At 46.4% G+C, this 16,293-nt stretch overlaps 8 protein-coding genes across 8 annotated transcripts; 5 read left to right on the plus strand and 3 right to left on the minus strand.

Moving 5' to 3' along the window:
- Positions 1 to 1,083: 1,083 nt before the first annotated feature.
- On the plus strand, positions 1,084 to 3,637 carry F4822DRAFT_441461 (uncharacterized protein; the record flags this gene model as incomplete). The annotated part of the gene is made up of 4 exons (XM_051462869.1): positions 1,084 to 1,975; positions 2,035 to 2,461; positions 2,511 to 2,799; positions 2,857 to 3,637. The coding sequence occupies 4 exons, from the start codon at positions 1,084 to 1,086 to the stop codon at positions 3,289 to 3,291; spliced, it is 2,043 nt and encodes a 680-aa protein (XP_051318298.1). The 3' UTR covers positions 3,292 to 3,637.
- A 903-nt stretch (positions 3,638 to 4,540) lies between these two features.
- On the plus strand, positions 4,541 to 5,579 carry F4822DRAFT_441465 (S-adenosyl-L-methionine-dependent methyltransferase). Its single transcript, XM_051462870.1, has 4 exons — positions 4,541 to 4,611; positions 4,683 to 4,793; positions 4,844 to 5,094; positions 5,152 to 5,579. The coding sequence occupies exons 1-4, from the start codon at positions 4,559 to 4,561 to the stop codon at positions 5,553 to 5,555; spliced, it is 819 nt and encodes a 272-aa protein (XP_051318299.1). The 5' UTR covers positions 4,541 to 4,558; the 3' UTR covers positions 5,556 to 5,579.
- A 269-nt stretch (positions 5,580 to 5,848) lies between these two features.
- Positions 5,849 to 6,739, minus strand: F4822DRAFT_131716 (uncharacterized protein). Its single transcript, XM_051452720.1, has 2 exons — positions 6,210 to 6,739; positions 5,849 to 6,077 (listed from the first exon to the last, which is right to left on the minus strand). The coding sequence occupies exons 1-2, from the start codon at positions 6,501 to 6,503 to the stop codon at positions 5,946 to 5,948; spliced, it is 426 nt and encodes a 141-aa protein (XP_051318300.1). The 5' UTR covers positions 6,504 to 6,739; the 3' UTR covers positions 5,849 to 5,945.
- On the plus strand, positions 6,552 to 7,334 carry F4822DRAFT_425731 (uncharacterized protein; the record flags this gene model as incomplete). The annotated part of the gene is made up of 3 exons (XM_051460400.1): positions 6,552 to 6,720; positions 6,772 to 7,181; positions 7,242 to 7,334. 3 exons carry the CDS (start codon positions 6,552 to 6,554, stop codon positions 7,332 to 7,334), a joined length of 672 nt encoding a protein of 223 aa, XP_051318301.1.
- A 668-nt stretch (positions 7,335 to 8,002) lies between these two features.
- F4822DRAFT_436240 (putative RHO3 protein) lies at positions 8,003 to 8,853 on the minus strand (the record flags this gene model as incomplete). The annotated part of the gene is made up of 3 exons (XM_051462291.1): positions 8,003 to 8,478; positions 8,605 to 8,705; positions 8,795 to 8,853. 3 exons carry the CDS (start codon positions 8,851 to 8,853, stop codon positions 8,003 to 8,005), a joined length of 636 nt encoding a protein of 211 aa, XP_051318302.1.
- Positions 8,854 to 10,996: 2,143 nt separating this feature from the next.
- On the plus strand, positions 10,997 to 12,248 carry F4822DRAFT_131778 (uncharacterized protein). Its single transcript, XM_051452721.1, has one exon. The coding sequence runs from the start codon at positions 11,164 to 11,166 to the stop codon at positions 12,046 to 12,048; it is 885 nt and encodes a 294-aa protein (XP_051318303.1). The 5' UTR covers positions 10,997 to 11,163; the 3' UTR covers positions 12,049 to 12,248.
- Positions 12,249 to 12,251: 3 nt separating this feature from the next.
- On the minus strand, positions 12,252 to 13,976 carry F4822DRAFT_391330 (Pre-mRNA splicing factor-domain-containing protein). The gene has a single exon (XM_051457110.1). It carries the CDS (start codon positions 13,825 to 13,827, stop codon positions 12,610 to 12,612), a length of 1,218 nt encoding a protein of 405 aa, XP_051318304.1. The 5' UTR covers positions 13,828 to 13,976; the 3' UTR covers positions 12,252 to 12,609.
- Positions 13,977 to 14,406: 430 nt separating this feature from the next.
- F4822DRAFT_425735 (PCI-domain-containing protein) lies at positions 14,407 to 15,983 on the plus strand (the record flags this gene model as incomplete). The annotated part of the gene is made up of 3 exons (XM_051460401.1): positions 14,407 to 14,447; positions 14,501 to 14,720; positions 14,781 to 15,983. The coding sequence occupies 3 exons, from the start codon at positions 14,407 to 14,409 to the stop codon at positions 15,981 to 15,983; spliced, it is 1,464 nt and encodes a 487-aa protein (XP_051318305.1).
- Between the last annotated feature and the right edge of the window lie 310 nt (positions 15,984 to 16,293).

A 16,293-nucleotide genomic window follows, 5' to 3' on the forward strand; every position in this document is an offset into this window, starting at 1 on the left:
GGCCTTTTTATGTTACAAACTTTTGGATCGAACTCGAAGATGTCGCCGAGTTCAACAAGTCCTCAATCAGCGCCCATCTTGCACCAGAAGCATGCATATCTACATCAAGCTCTATCCAACATCAATAGCGAGGTAAGACTTCCAAATAGCTGGAATAGATCCCGTTGAGCACAGAAATTAACATTACCGCCGGTGCCAAGGACTATAAAATGCCACCATGTGGTGGCCAAAACTACCGCCCAGGGAAAACCGCACCCAATGCCTCGGCGAATAGAAGGCGACCGACGAGTAACACGAGCCCAGAGATCGATCCTTTCGTGTTAGGTATTGTTTTCAGCTTGAAATAGGGTGGGGCATAGAAAAAGAGTATCGGGGGTCAGAAGAGTTAGTCAAGAGATTTTTCGGACTTATTTCCGATGATGAATATTTTAGCTAGCTGAGGAAATCTCGGGAATCACTTCAATCTTCGTATCACCCACGAAATTCTATATCCATAAAATGAAACGAGATATAACGAAAACAGTTTTAATTGCTAACCATTAAAATTGCAAAAATGTGAGAATACACCGCAATTTTGGACAGGTTAGGTTGAACCTTCTTCGATGCTATCGGAGATGTTCCGATGGGATTTCCTCTTTGGGGATGTCGCTGCCCTCTGATTCGTCAACGCTATCCTACCTTAAGTACGTAGATACACATCGGCGACGGTCCGATCGTGGCGTCGGCCTCTAACCGTCGGATCGTTCCGAATATCTGTATGTGTATATGTTTATTTTGGTAGGCATTGGCAGTACTCCCAACAAAATACATCGATCGATAAACTTCTGCATATATTTCGAGCCATACTAGTCCGTTGATTCGGCTTAGATGTAATTCGCTTCATAATCTCCACTCCCTAGATGACATGATGACATGGGTTTGTAGCTAATCCATAGTTGGTATGACTAGTCCGATTATGCCGGTTAGTCCGACGGAACTATTCCGATGTTATGGCGACATTTCATCATGTCCGATTATATCCGCGCTTACTGATTGCTTTTTCGCTTTGTTATATCCTCCATACATTCACTCATAGAACCTATCATGTCGACGGCGAGTCGTCGGCGTAATGGCTCGCAGGCTTCCTGTGAGCGCTGTCGGAAGGCCAAAATTCGTTGTGACCATCAGAGACCCATCTGTGGCCCCTGCCAACGTCGTGGGCTTGAGTTGCAATGCTGGTACCATCCCGCGCCACTTACAAAACAACGAAGGCCGCAACGATCCGATTCACCAATCCTTGTCCAACCGAGCTCTATTGAACGAAATGAAGTTACGGCTAGTGCTGTAGAGAATTCTTCAACTGAGCGACTGCCGAAATTTCATACTTGGCCCTTCATGTTGAATGACCCACACGGCACATCAAGAGCTCTTATACATGAGACTTACCATCAGAAGGCTTACCAAGAACACTTGGCTGCCGCAAAGGATATTGTGTCTCAATTGAAATTCCTAACACACATAGAAAGGCTTGTCAATCAATATCTTTCCTTTAACCAAGTCGCACTCTTACCAAGGCCAATTATCTCCCAACTCGTCAAATCTATCCGAGATAGTTCGGCAACCTCGGACTACATCGGAGATAGTCCGACGGGTTCCACCCCTGATATTTTAAAGCTTGCTAAAGACCTACTACGTTCATCGTCGACTGAAGTCAATGTCACAGGATCCTTAGACGTTAATGGCTTTTGCGAATTGTTCTGCGGAGCGAATCTACGAATAGAGACGCTGGGTCTTCTATATACAACCGCAGCGCGCTCTTACTTTTGTGGTATGGACCGTGATGGGAAGGGATGTGACGGCTTCATTGAGGAGATAATTAGGTGCGGTAGCTTATGCTTACGGCTTGCCCGCGAACTTTCATCGCAATCGAACGATCTTATAATATGGCTCGCTCACGAGAACCTACAACTTACAACCCTTATTGAAGGAGACGCAAGTGAGTTACGTTGTCTATTCCCTTACAACAAAAATTCTCAGATACTTACAATAAGCGAGGTCTTGGAGTTTGGAGACGAGCAGGCGACCTAGCTACCGATATCTTTGCCTTGAGTCTACATCGCGAAGCAGCATATTCCCCTGAAAAAGTGCCATTCTTTCTTGCCGAGTCCCGAAGGAAGACTTTTGCCACCGTATATCATATCGATAAAATATTTGCGGCAGTTTTCTATCGACCACCCCGAATACCTGCGCGGTATGCGGATTGTAAGGCACCTCTCGACTTATCAGAGGACGAACTCTTCGCCACCGTCCCAGAGATACTGGAGCAGGCACGAAAGAACCTCTCACCAGATGGGTGGAACATACAGGGAGGTCACAGGCCAACTACATGGGCTCGAATACGCTACATTCTAGCAGGGTTCCGCGAAGAAACTGTTGAGCTCCAATTTAGGTCGGAACAATCCAACAACGATGCTGAGATAAGGTAGAAATACTCCCGTTGATATCAATGTGTAGATAATCATATGTTTTAGGAACCTACTGAGTCAATTTCAACTTACCTGGAAATCCCTACCCAGCCATTTTCAATATAACCCGGACTGTTGGACATCGGATCTATCAACTGGAATCTGCGTTATGCTGGCAAAGGTATATCTCGCATACCTCCACATTAATTTTCAACTTTATCGGCTACTCGAAAAGGATCGCTTAAGCCCCCGACCGGAAATAATTGAAGTGTCGGCACGTATGCTCGAAGCGGTCGTGCAAATAGCAAACGCTCGGAGCAGAGCGTTCTTTCTCCCCCGCGACCTCCCTACAATTGTACGCGTCTCCTTTGATCCTGCCTCAGTCGATTCTTGTTTTGTTAACTAGCGTAAGATCCTATCCTATGGTCTACCATCGTCTGCGATCCTTACTACAGTACTACAGGACATGACAAAAACCTTCCCACCTAACATAAACCGGTCGCTTTTAATACGAAACCTTTCGGTACTTGTTCATCAGCTAGAGAGTGTATCTAGTCCTGGAGAAACGAACCATATGTTCTGTACACAGGCTGCAAGAATTATCTCGCACAAACTAGATCAGATCCTGGATAACTTAACTACATCGGCTACTACAACGCCTTCAAACACCGCGATAGGCCTAGGAAGTCCCGCGTCAATCCTGCAACAGACCCAAGCCAGTTCTTCTGCCGAAAGGTCAGGTGATACTGAAATTATGAACATGGATAACTTTGATAACCTCGACTTTGAGACTTGGGTGGCGGGGCTCGACATAGATATCAGTAGTAACGAGTGGATCACATTATGAAAGACGATATTTTACGATGATCGTGCGAAGCCGAAAATTTCTCAATCAAAAGGTTAATGGAATTGCGTTTGGCACCCTGGAATGAATTTTGATGATGGTATAACAGAAGATCTTAAAAGACGACTCCATTATGTCATTGGCCCGTCCCTAGAACTTTATCCCTTTCTACATAAGTGCTATTTGTGTTGTGGTTCCTCAAATCGATGCGGCCGAGATAACTTCGAGAGTCGACGTGGCGAAGAGAGTTCGTACACATATCGGTTCGGGCCGATCCAACGATTCATTCCTACCTAGGTACGAGAACCATATACGTAATTGGGCTTACGCCCACTACAGTTAAATAAAGCGTCTTATATTCTTCTATATTGTGATAATAACACAGATATATAAATCTCAAGATGGCCTTCCACACTCTTCCCTCGACCGTTAGGTGCCCAAGTCATGGGATACCTTCATGAGCTACAGGCGCACACCTAATAGTAGCACTTTAAATGCTGTTGTCTAGAATTGGGGCATATAATATATTGCCAATACCAATCCTTATGGTTCCACCCATGTTCTGAATCGCTATCATAAAGGAACGTTCTGGATAAAACTCGAAGAAAATGGGGTTGTCTGGCCTACACCTATCGTATTAGAACATCATATTTCGCTTGGCCCTCATTACACTATTAATGTTAGGGATTTCTAATGAAGCTGGCACTGTTACGTAATCATCCCCCCCCTGGCGTGAGAATGATGCTTATTTACCTTTATATCGGATACGGTGTACGTGACGTGAGGTTTACGATCTTCTACCACCAAAGGGATAATGACTTGATTAGGTATTCTTCTATTAAGGGTTTAATTTATAAAATCATGTAGCACTTTGTTCGAAAAGGCGTACGTATGTAGGTATGCGTACCATTGTGGCGGTTGGCGAGACATGGCATTCTCCTTACATAAATGTGTCTATTAAAAGAAGTGTAGTACAAAGCCTCTATGTATTGTATCCAGGGATGTGGGCAAGTTGGGATAGGCGGTACATAGGTACCTAGGCAGGTGTTGGAAGGACATCGAATAATGCTGTTTGTTTTGAACCGCAGTAACCCTTGCGTTCTCCTTTGTCGTATGTAGATAGAATAACATCCTGCTATCCGGCGCTCCGCTCTGGCTCAACGATAAAATAGCTCGCCAATATCGAGATACTCATTGATTCAACGTAGCACTTCAATAGAATAAAATAAATTTTAGCAGTTTATCGATTCAGGTCCTTTACAACCAAATCATGCCTTCCGAAAACGACTATGTCCTAGCACGCGACTACCTTGACAATAGTCGGTTAGTCCACCATGCTATGAGACCAGCAATGAAAATATAACCAACTGACCTATACATTTTCTCGTTGCTAGTCTTAATCTCTATCACTACCATTGGATCGATGTATTTGGCTACCGCACGCATCCCAAGATCCCGATCGATGGTTCGGACTTGAGAATAGCGGATGTTGGAACAGGCACGGGGTAAGTACCGTGTATTTCATAGCGTGTTGATCTAACGGTTTCGGCAACAGAGTATGGCTTACAGATCTCGGCGCCCGTCTCCCATCCTCCGTACAGTTGGACGCACTAGATGTTTCGTTCCATGCCTTGCCGCCTAAAGAATGGCTCCCTCAGAACGTAACCGTCCGACACTGGGATGTCAAGGGAGACGTACTAGATGACCTTGTGGGAGTTTATGACGTTGTCAATATGCGAAACTTTGTTTTCGTCATCAAGAACGACGAGATAAAGCACGTATTAGCCAACTTGTTGAAAATACTCAGTAAGCAAAATTATAAGTTCATTACTTTCGTGCACGCTAACGGCGATAATCCATTAGAGCCAGGTGGTTATCTGCAGTGGGGGGAGTCAGATATTCACGACTGGCGCATTGATAAAATTCATCCCGACAACAAAACGGACGCCCATAAACGACTAATGGAAATGACGCTGGGACAGGACTTAAGGCTACAGGCCACCTGGGTGGGCGAAATGACCCAACTCTTCTCAGAAGCTGGATTCGAGGATGTTGAGATGGACTTCCGCAAGCCTGAGCCCCACCTCGCTTTTGCGATGCATCAGTGTCAATTGATCATCCATGAGATTATCCCGCGGCAGACTCGTAATGAAAGCGTGAGGAACGAAGTAGAGCGGTTGCTGCCGGAGGTGCATAAGGAGACTGTGGCCGGCGCTTGCTTTGCTATTACGCGCCGCACTGTCATTGGAAGGAAGCCTAAGGTCTAAAGGGGGACACGGCTGGAAGTAAACTGCTCCGATTATACTCTTAATATGAGTAGATATGCGATAGCTTACCAGACAATGAGTTATACAGAAGCTCTCATATTACTGCCTTGCATTCATTAATGATTCTTATAAGCCAATCATTCTACAACGAGCTAGAGTACCCCTACAACAACCCCAAGAAAACCAAATAAAATAGCCAGAAACAATCTGACGACAGCAACCGTCAATGCATTTCTTTCTGATGTGTGTCTCTCTATCCAAGATACCAGACTATTCCCTGGTAGTGGTCGTTTTGTGAGTTGTTGAAGCTTCTCTAGCCGCCTCCCCCAGTACTTAAACACGAAATTAGGGGGGATAGGCCGTATAGACTCAACCTAGAGAAGCTCGCTATCAAGGTTCTGGTCTCGGAGGTATTTCTTGAGAAGGGAGATGGATCGCTTGCTTCCGTAATTGGCTATCGGGAAAAGGATTGAATGCACCGATAGCAGAGTCTCGAGAAGAAGTTGTGGTGGGAGGGTCTTCCTGTAGTGGGGATGTAGGTTGGCATCAGTTCAAGTGTGTATATAAATCCGCTTGCAGTGTCAAACTCTCTGGAAATTCCGAATCCAAGTCCATACTCCTTGAACGTCGCAATTGAGAACGTAAATACTCAACTTGGTGAAAGAATAGGAGAGACCGTTCCCTCGGGTTATACAACAGGTGTTCCAGCAAGTTATTTGTGTCCCTGATCTTAATACCATATCTCTTGGAAAGCTTCCATGCCTTGAGAGATTTGTTCTCATCTGCATATAAGGTTATCTTGGAACCTGTCTGCTGCTGGAATACATTCCTGAGAAAGTCAGCGAAAGTCTGAGTGGATTCCCATTTTGCTCTCAAGTCTTCTGTAGGAAAGCTTTCTGGGTAATAGTCTCTCTCGTCGCAATTAACCATAAAGGCAACATTAACCATAGACCAAACTCATTCGTGGACCCGGACTACCCTGGGCGTGAGAAATTCATGTTAACAAAAGCTGCGGAATTCCCTCGGCAAAAAAGGAATGTCTTTATTGTGGTATCGCGATATGTAGTCAAACGCGGCGTTCTTCAACCGTCGACTGCCCTTCTAGGTGGTATCAACGGTGACCGTCCCTCCGAAGTGTGGTGTATCATCTTAAATGACGGGGAAGGTGAGTGGTCGTCCCCTTTCTGGAGTTGAATCTACAATCTTATACTTCCAGACTTAACCCGTGGGGACTCGGGGTCTCCAGTTGTCGATACAAACACATCTGCTATATACGGACATGTCATTGGCTCGAATCCGTTAGGGAAAATCTATGTTAGTCCATTGGTAACGACGTTAAAATATATCAGCAGATCCTACCCCGATACCGAGGTCTCGCTTCCTCACCCGGCGCTCACGTTGATCGAATTGATATGTCATTATGTTAAGACAGAAAATTATCGCGCGGCGTCTATGCAGTCAATACTTCTGTGCAAACTTTCTGGTATTAGTCCCTGGGGCCAGGACTGGGAAACTGTTGAATACGGATGGTCCCAAGACTTGTCAAAATTTGAAACGCTTCTGGGAGCGCTAGAAGAAGCTCGTCAAAAGGTGTATAGTAATGAACTAAGGGGCGGTGAGAGCGGCGTACGTTCAAAGCACCGATATTTCTTGAAAAGCTCTCGGGCGCCACTAACTCTCGAATAGGACCTGTGCCGAGGTATACGATTGAACATTTATCAATTCTTTGCTGACTGGTCAGAGTATTGTAGTGAACGGAATGAGATAGCAGACCATTGAAGTTCACTGAAAAGTGAGTTTTATAATGGTATGGACATTCGAGCCTACATAGGTACTCATCCCTTTGAGCTGATTGACTAGTAGTCGATTCCTTCGGCTAGACCGTAAGGATATGCGCAAATTCAAGGGAAAGCAAAAGGAAAAATAAGGACCAGAAATGGACAATTAGCTTTTTACTATATCTGACTCCTCAGTTCCGTGCTGACTCAGCCGGTCATCCCCGGTTACCTAACAGGACAAAAGAAAGACGAGGTGATTCTCGTGGTGACCTCATCTAACCATACTAGAAACACAAATAACAGCAGCCACTTCTCCGAAAATAGAACTCCCTCATCAACAGAATTCCGTCCCTTGTGATTACAAAACAGATAAAAACAAGTCCTAGTAAGAAGCCGGTGTATGTGCGCAGGAGTCCAACAAATAAATATATGTACAGGGAAGGGGGTGATCATCAGATGGTACAAAGTGGATCTCGTCAAGCATGGTATGTTCCAAGTGTTGTACTGTGCTTGCGCACTTGGATATAGAGGTGGCCGATGTATGCCAGCGTTCGTAGAAGAAAAAGGAAGGGGAATTAATGTTTTCATAGTCCCAGACTCCTGCGCTCGTGCTCGGCCGGTAGAAGGAAATTCGTGTCGGGTTTGTTTGGTATCAATTCCATCCTGATCTTACATAACGACGCACTTCGATTCGTTCTCGCCGCTAGGCTTGACACTTAAAGCTACCCGAGCAGCTTCAGTGAATGCTTCGTTTACGCCCCGATTCCTCATGGCCGAGCACTCGAGATATCGCATAGCCTTGATTCGTCGCGCAACATCTAGACCTTGGTTGTAATCGATCATAGGCTTCTTCTCCCGTTGGGGACCGTCTGTTCCGCTAGCCGCCGCATCGTCATCCTCGTCGTGGTTCTCTCGTAGATCACACTTCAATGCCACCAAGACTAACTTGACGCCGGGGCAGTTCTCCTGAATCTCACCAACCCACTTGCTCTCCACGTTTTCTAGCGAGTCCTTGCTATCTACGCTGAAGCAGAGGACTACCACGTCGGTGTTGTCGTAGGAAAGACTTCGTAAGCGGTCGAATTCTTCTTGTCCGGCCGTATCCCATAGTGAAAGCTCGATGTGCACGTTGTCGACAAAGATATCTATTATCTAGTGAGCGAATGATCCTAACCCTGAACTATTTGAAATTTCATTGTCATATTTCAAGTATAACGCGCCGGAACATGCTCCTTAAATGTGGGGGTAGCTTGTAGGAATGTTGCACGTACCATGAACGTAGTTCTCAAAGACCGTAGGCTCATAGACTGTCGGGAAATAACCTCTTGTGAAGACGTTCAATAGTGATGTCTTGCCGCACGCACCATCTCCCCTGGTGAAGTTGAGGTGTTAGTAGATTAAATGTGAATTTCTGGCGCGGGTTGGGACGCGACAATTTCTCGCGACGGCGACTAGACTTACAAAAGAACTAGCTTGCGCTGGACGGTCTTGGACCCTCCTAAACCACAGAGCGACGGCATTTTGAGGTTGTCGCAAAACCGTCAAAAAGGGTATGCTGACGAGATGGGATAAGCGTAATAGACGTCGAAGTAGATAGTAAAAGGGGAGGGTCTGGAATTGGAGATCGAATTAAATGGGCTCGGCGATACGACTAGAAACGTTGCAGTGCAGTGAAGAGTTGGGGGTCGTGTCGGTCGATTGGAGGAGGGCCGGCGCAATCCCGATCGAACGTGATGTGATTGAATTGGTGACAGAAATTTGGTCGTGAGGAGTCGAAGGAAAAAAAAAAAAACCACCAAATAGGTTGTCTCGCGTGTTGTTGAAGAATAACCCAAAGGGTACAAGGGAGATCGACCAACGACTATGGGAGATGGAATGTACTAAGAAGGTAGATAGGTAAGGTAGGGAAGAGGAAATCGTGAGGAGTTTACGATGAAGTAACTAACAGTAAACTAATCCCAGCTTCGAAGGGCTAGACTGGGCTAGACTAACCTAACTTTAACTAAATCGCAAGGTAATCATCGCCTTTTTCAAGTTGGCGGAAATGAAGTCAGACAGGGTAATCATAAGCCTCAGCATGTCGCAAAGGGGTTTAGCGGGCGGATACCTAGAGAACTTAAGTAATATGGGGGTATACGTACTCTGTGGCGCGAGTGGACTTTAGTGGATTTAGTTGAGGTCACGGGCCATTTTCAAAGGCTCTGTTATGCCTGCATAAGCGCTATATTTAGTGATGTTCTCCAAAATATCTTAGGTACGTGCTTCTCCGTCTCGCTTGCCTTGCGTTCTGTGTGCTCTATAAACTTTCCTGCTTGAAGCGTGCTACAAAGTATCCAGTTATATGCAAGAGGCAATTACGTGCATAATAAAAGTGTAACCATTTTCTCTCCTTAATACTTTTTTATTCATCATCCGTTCCTTTTCTCAATACTCTCGATATATCTCGATATATTTACTCGGATTACCTAGGTTTTGGGGCTGAGAATAGTAACCGAGACGAGAAGGAAAAAGAACTAATCATGTGAATTTTACTGATGTAGGTACCTCCTTATAATTGGTGGTAACATCAGCTAGGACGCCACACTTACACGAGAGCTCCATGGCCAACTAAATTACTTGCTAACCCTCAACATGAAGTTGGTTCCTCTCATACGAACTTCGCCAAATGAAGATATCGCTAAATGACCCTAGATAACTAATCCCCTTTGTCACAAATTAGACTCCTTAACAATGCAGCCCCGAGGACACGGTTCGAGGAGCGGCGCGGGCTGACGAGTCAACTATCATGAGGATCTTCATAAGCCACCCGGCACTTCTGCTTATTGGTTACAATTCCGCCCTGCAATGCAACAGAAGCTCGCGGCTAACTGGGTCTTATAGTTACATTTTCTAAGGCTCGATAAATTACCGCTTCGCCTAACTCCTTTATCAGGTGTTTAATGAAAACTCTGGCTTGAATAGTTTCAGTCTGGTTTAAAACCATCGGATGAACCATCAAGAATTTTCTTTTCTAAGAACCCCCTCTTCAAAGGACCTGTCGAACCTTGGATATATTAGACATATGCATGCAGCCGCTAGACTATCTGCAAAGTCGATCATCTGTTCTCAACCCATGAACACAAATCTATTGCCTGCTACTCATTCTTGAGCAGCAAGTTTTGATTTCTAGGCACCATGGCTGAGAATACGGGCATTCAATTCATAACAGCTGAACAAATACAAAGGCTCAAAAGTAAGCCAGATCGTTCCATTGTTCTAGACGTTATGCGACACAATTCTACGGCTGTATATAATGCAAACGTCAAGCCACGCCACGCCCGATGCAGTTCCATGTTCCCCCCAACATATTGATCGACCCTTCAGATTCTCCGCGTAGCACCAAATTTCGGACATACAAAACGCCCATTATTACAGTAGGTCGGGACGGAACCTCCCCACCCATTAGAAGTGCTGGCTGCATAGTACAACATATGCGCATCTGATTGATAGATACCATAGAATGGTCTGATTGCGCGATAAACCCGGGAAAGTAACTCACATTTCTGCCAGTTTACTAACTGTCAATTTGTAATAATTTTTACTTCGAGGATGAGGTTTGTGACTACATTCAGCCTTCACCAACTATCAATTTTCAGCATCCTGTCGTAAGAGTGAACTAATCCCGAAAGCCGACAAGTGACGTCGTTATCTCAACAACATTGAACTCAGCTGTATCGCGTGTGCTACACCAAAGTGCAAAACGCAAGGCACAAGCAATTTTCTTACGCAACCACCAACCAACCTACATACATACCATCCCTTGATACCGGAATAGGGTCCGAATAGGCGCAATGCTAAGGCGCATGAACTTGCCCCGAAAATCGAGGGCCGCCACCACCTTACCCTCGGCACCCTTATCTCCCACCTCACCTACCACCACAACACCCTCCCGGTGCCCGCCCCTCCCGCTAGAAATATGGACACAGATAGTGCGCGCACTCATCCTACACGCCGTCGAGGATCTCCCAGAATTATGGGCCGATATACGCCTCTTATCGCATACCCTAAAAGCAGCCCTCGAAACTGCATTCGCCGACGAGCATTTATCTTGCATGTGGCTATACGTCAGCAACCCGAATCTGCCAATTCCCGAGGGCTTGCATCCGTGGCGTCGCGGGAATTGGACTAGGAGTAATGCGCCTACGCCTTTGAAATTGATGCTTTCGCATTTTTCGCCGGATCGTAGACGTGCGTATTTTGTGCTGGGCGGTGGGATGAGGAGTTGGCGGTACCGCCGGGATGGAGATGGGGATGGTGGGGAAAGGGAGCTGCGGGAAGCGATAGCGCGTGGGTTGCCGGAGTGTACTGATAATACTGTCGTGGCTGAGTGGTTGCGCTCAGCGCGTGGGATCCCGCCGCCGGGTGTGCGGCCTACGGAGGGCAGGTTGAAGATGACGGTTGGTCCGGATTGTGCTTGGACGCATTGGAAGCACCCGGTGATAGGGAGTGATGGGTTCGTCGTCGAGTCTAGGGGAGTTACATTTAAAGATGACGGTACAAGTCAAGGCGATAGTGAAGAGGATGAGAAAAAGGTGAAGAGAAACCGGAATATGGTGCATGCCTTGGGACTCGAGGTCGATCGAACGAAATGCGAAGTCTCCCTCGAATGGACGACGTTAATCAGTTGCGTGTTTGCTAGGCCGCGGAAGACATTTGGTGAGGCGTTCAGGAAATAATACCGAGAAATGAGGTCTGCATTTTGGCGCGGAGTTTTTTACAGCATAATAGGGAATCCTGGTCGGCTAGATTTGTTTTCGTTATCTTCTAGACGCAATCTTAACGACGTTGGGTATTAGATCCTCATCGCGGTATTACCTCGCTATTCGAGTAATCAAATTCAACTACGATTACGTGCCTAATATAATAACTTATTTCAAATTTAAAAGTCGGATACGAGCCCTTCGTAATTTGAAGTCGTAATTTCTATTGCTAGCTATTTCGTATGAATTCGTCAGGATTATCCGTGCCGTGTTTAAAAGCATCGCAAGCAACCTCGCGAACTCGCGTCTGATTCATCTTGTACAAGCGTCTTTTCTATTCCCTGTAACCATAAAATAATGCGGTAGTCGATACCGATTGCATCGAACTTGCCAAAAACGTTTTCGTGCTTGATTTGGGATCGATTCGCAATAGCAATACCCAAATCTTCACCTCCACAAGTCCGTCCTAGTCCTCTAAATGAGAATCGAGGAGACATTGTCTCGACTTTTCATTGTCACCACTAGTACCATCACCCCTTACTCGATAAGCTTCCTTCTTAAGCCGTTCACAAATTCCCTATCACCGTATTTGCCAGAACGCTCCCGAGCCTTATCATCCGCCTCTCTGTCCAAGCGCTCCTTCTCCGCGATTGACGCTAATCGCTTCTCTCTATCCTGATCGAGATCGGAGGCGGCTTCTTGCATAGCTGCGAGTTTACGGGCGCGCTCCTCTGCAGCTGCTTCGGCAGAGCCGTCGGCTTCATTGGGTTTATTGTAGCGGCCATTATTAGGTCTATCCTTAAATGACCGCCGGTCGCGATAATCCCGCCTGTCGTCTCGTCGGTTATCTCTTCGATCATCTTGATCATTAGAGTACCGTCGCCTTCCTCGTAATGTTTCGTCGGGATATTCTTGACGGCGTCGATATGTGGTATCTCTATCATCACTGCGACGTGGACTACGCGATCGACCTCTTCGCTGTCTATCATCGTCTTTGGGATCCCCTCGAGATGTTGATCGCCTTCGGTCGGAGCGTTCAGGGTAGCGTTCTTTCCTTGAGCTGTAGCGGTCTCTGCTTGCTGATCTATCTCTTGAATCCGTTCGTCTACGTCTGTGTCGGTGCTCTCGTGATTCGTCTCTGTCTCTTGTGTCGGATCGACGGTGTCGGTGACGGCGGTGCTCTCTTGAATGTGATCTGTGTCTGTGTCGCCTCGAATGCTTATCTTCCTTCTTGCGTGATGACTTTTCCTCTTCCCCTTGGCCCATCGATGCTAGGAGTTGCCGTCTCTTTATGGGATCGTTCATCATTGTTTCGTATGCTGCTTGTTCTTGTCTCTTAATAGCTAGGAGAGGGTCTTCTCGGATCTTCATCGCAGTATCTCTTTCTGTATTCGCATTTTGTAGAGCCATAAAACTCTCCGATCCGGCAGACTTCTTGAGGTTGTCATGGTCGGAGCCCTTTGTAAGGATATTGTCGATTCGTCGCTTTCCTAGTAGGTAGCCTTCGAGTTCTTCAGTCGTACCACTTTGACCATCGCTAGGTCCCTGGTACATCCAATCCACGCGATCAACTACTTTACGACCTCCAGATATGGCGAGTTGTCGTTGTAGTTCTTCCTTGGCGCGCTCTTCTTTGATTTCTTGGATACGGGCTTCGGTCTTCTTGCGCTCTTCTAACGCCTTCTGCTCCTCCTCATAGACGCGGCGCTGATTGCGCAGAAGCGCGGGGTGATAGGATTTCTTCAGTTGCAACATCCTGGGCTATCTGGCTAGAAGAAAATGATGCGCAAATAACCGGAGGTAATGCGATGGAGAAGGAATGTTGTTGATGGATAAATAAGATGGGTGTTGAAACAATTAAAAATGACGGCTTTGGGCTGTTTGTCCCCAAATAATTAGTTGCCACACCAAGTGGCCCAGCCACATTTATTTCACAAGGAAAGTGCACTAGGTATTTAGGTTCCTACAGGGGTCAGGGATAAGGCGAATTAGAATGCGGGGAGTATAAAAGGTACGTACCGCTGAGCAGTCATTAGCCCCACGTCGTTCAATTCACGTATCCGATGAAGAGCTCCGATAAGATAAGAATATCGGCGTACCTCCCTGAACACTCAATCGCAGCCTACAAGTGCAAACGATCAACGTTACAACTACAATAACGAAATTATTCGCCCCTCTAACGAATTTTTAATAGTTGCCAAATATACCACCCGATTATTGCTAGTGTACGCGGAGTTTACGAGCCTTCTGAAGCAGTTCATTTTGTCTATCTCATCCAAATAGTATCACCCCTCCTTCACGACATCTTGTATTGTTTTCCAAAATACCGCCAAGATGTCCGACGACGATTTCATGCAAGAATCCGACGAGGAGCAGTATGCTATATCCCATGTCTAGACAAGACTTGCCCGCAGCTAATTACTTGCAGGTACGACTTCGATTACGAAGATGATGACGCCGACGATTCCGGAGATGTCGATATCGAAAACAAATACTACAACGCCAAGCAAGTAAAGGCTACTGATGCGGAAGAGGCGATCACAGAGTTCTTAGGAATCCCGGAGCTCGAACCCGAGAAGGGCGATTGGGGATTCAAAGGTCTGAAACAAGCCATCAAGCTGGAGTTCCGACTTGGAAAATATGCAGAGGTAAGTGGTTCATTGATCAAGAAATTCCCCTTCCTGTTCCTCGACTGATCAGCAATATAGGCCGTCGACCATTACACCGAGCTCCTCACATACGTCAAATCCGCCGTCACCCGTAACTACTCAGAGAAGTCAATAAACAACATGCTAGACTACATCGAGAAAGAGTCAGAGAATGATGAAGCTCGCCAGGCCATGGAGCGGTTCTATTCCCTGACTTTGAACTGCTTCCAGAATACGAATAACGAACGACTATGGCTCAAGACCAACATAAAGTTAGCCAAACTCCTCCTTGACCGCAAGGAATACCTTTCGGTTACGAAGAAGCTACGAGAGCTTCAAAAGGCTTGCCAGCGGGAAGACGGTACAGATGACCCTAGCAAGGGTACCTATTCCCTGGAGATCTACGCCTTAGAGATTCAGATGTACGCCGAGACACGCAACAACAAGCAGTTGAAGGTACTTTATCAAAGAGCTCTTAAGGTGCGCTCTGCTGTACCTCACCCAAAAATCATGGGTATCATCCGCGAGTGTGGAGGCAAGATGCATATGAGTGAAGAGAACTGGAAGGACGCGCAAAGTGACTTCTTCGAATCTTTCCGTAACTACGATGAGGCAGGATCGCTACAGCGAATTCAGGTCCTCAAATACCTACTGCTTACCACCATGCTCATGAAATCTGACATCAACCCCTTCGATTCGCAAGAGACGAAGCCTTATCGCAATGATCCCCGCATAGCGGCTATGACGGAACTTGTAGACGCATACCAGCGAGACGACATGCACACCTATGTCAGCGTACTGCAGAAGAACCAAGATATCTTGGCCGACCCCTTCATTGCAGAAAACATAGACGAAGTTACTCGTAACATGCGTACCAAGGCAATCGTCAAGTTAATTGCACCATATACGCGTATGAAGCTATCATGGGTTGCGCGTCAGCTCAAGATATCCGAGACGGAAGTTCAAGATATATTAGGCTTCTTGATCATAGATGGCAAGATCAAGGGTAAGATTGACCAGCAAACGGGAGTCCTAGAGATTGAGTCGGATGCTGATGCCGGGCGGGTTCATGCCATTGATAACTTGGCCGGTGCGTTGGCTGGGCTCTATGCTACTCTATTTAAGGACGGGGATGGCTTCCGAGTAGTCGACACTCACCTTCAATCAGATGATGCGACCCTAGCCCCGTTGTTTTCCATCGAGAATCGACGAGGGTTGACAACTAGCAAGGGTAAGAAGAACGTTAAGGGCCATCTTGGCTAGAGCTCAAGGTTCCATTAACCACTATTCGCGAGCCTGACGCGCCGAGTAAAATTCAGAAGAGCTGATGTGGACAAACATATCTATCAACAACTTCATTGAGCACACCTCGTGTTCTGGTTCAATTAGGAATGAGCCAATGCCCAAAGCACTTTGTTTGATAGTCTTCGCCTTGTATGATTTGCCGTCATACGTCGCAGTATCCAGATAGACACGAAATATCATTTAGATAGCATGGTTGTCAGGATGGCGAGGAGGCTTGCCAAACCGAATGAAACTCGCGGTCACTTATTACGAACGTCTCGCCCGCCCA

Source organism: Hypoxylon trugodes (genome assembly GCF_022578975.1).
Source record: "Hypoxylon trugodes strain CBS 135444 unplaced genomic scaffold F4822scaffold_2, whole genome shotgun sequence".
NCBI classification, from domain to species: domain Eukaryota; kingdom Fungi; phylum Ascomycota; class Sordariomycetes; order Xylariales; family Hypoxylaceae; genus Hypoxylon; species Hypoxylon trugodes.

Excerpts from the sequence above, each read along its gene's own strand:
- F4822DRAFT_131778 (XM_051452721.1), top strand. The coding sequence starts at position 11,164 with ATGCTAAGGCGCATGAACTTGCCCCGAAAATCGAGGGCCGCCACCACC.
- F4822DRAFT_131716 (XM_051452720.1), bottom strand. The coding sequence starts at position 6,503 with ATGGTTAATGTTGCCTTTATGGTTAATTGCGACGAGAGAGACTATTAC. Across the intron at positions 6,078-6,209 it reads CTCTCCTATTCTTTCACCAA|GAAGACCCTCCCACCACAAC; the intron begins GTTGAGTATTTA and ends TCCCCACTACAG.
- F4822DRAFT_441465 (XM_051462870.1), top strand. The coding sequence starts at position 4,559 with ATGCCTTCCGAAAACGACTATGTCCTAGCACGCGACTACCTTGACAAT. Across the intron at positions 4,612-4,682 it reads GACTACCTTGACAATAGTCG|TCTTAATCTCTATCACTACC; the intron begins GTTAGTCCACCA and ends TCTCGTTGCTAG. Across the intron at positions 4,794-4,843 it reads GATGTTGGAACAGGCACGGG|AGTATGGCTTACAGATCTCG; the intron begins GTAAGTACCGTG and ends TTTCGGCAACAG.
- F4822DRAFT_391330 (XM_051457110.1), bottom strand. The coding sequence starts at position 13,827 with ATGTTGCAACTGAAGAAATCCTATCACCCCGCGCTTCTGCGCAATCAG.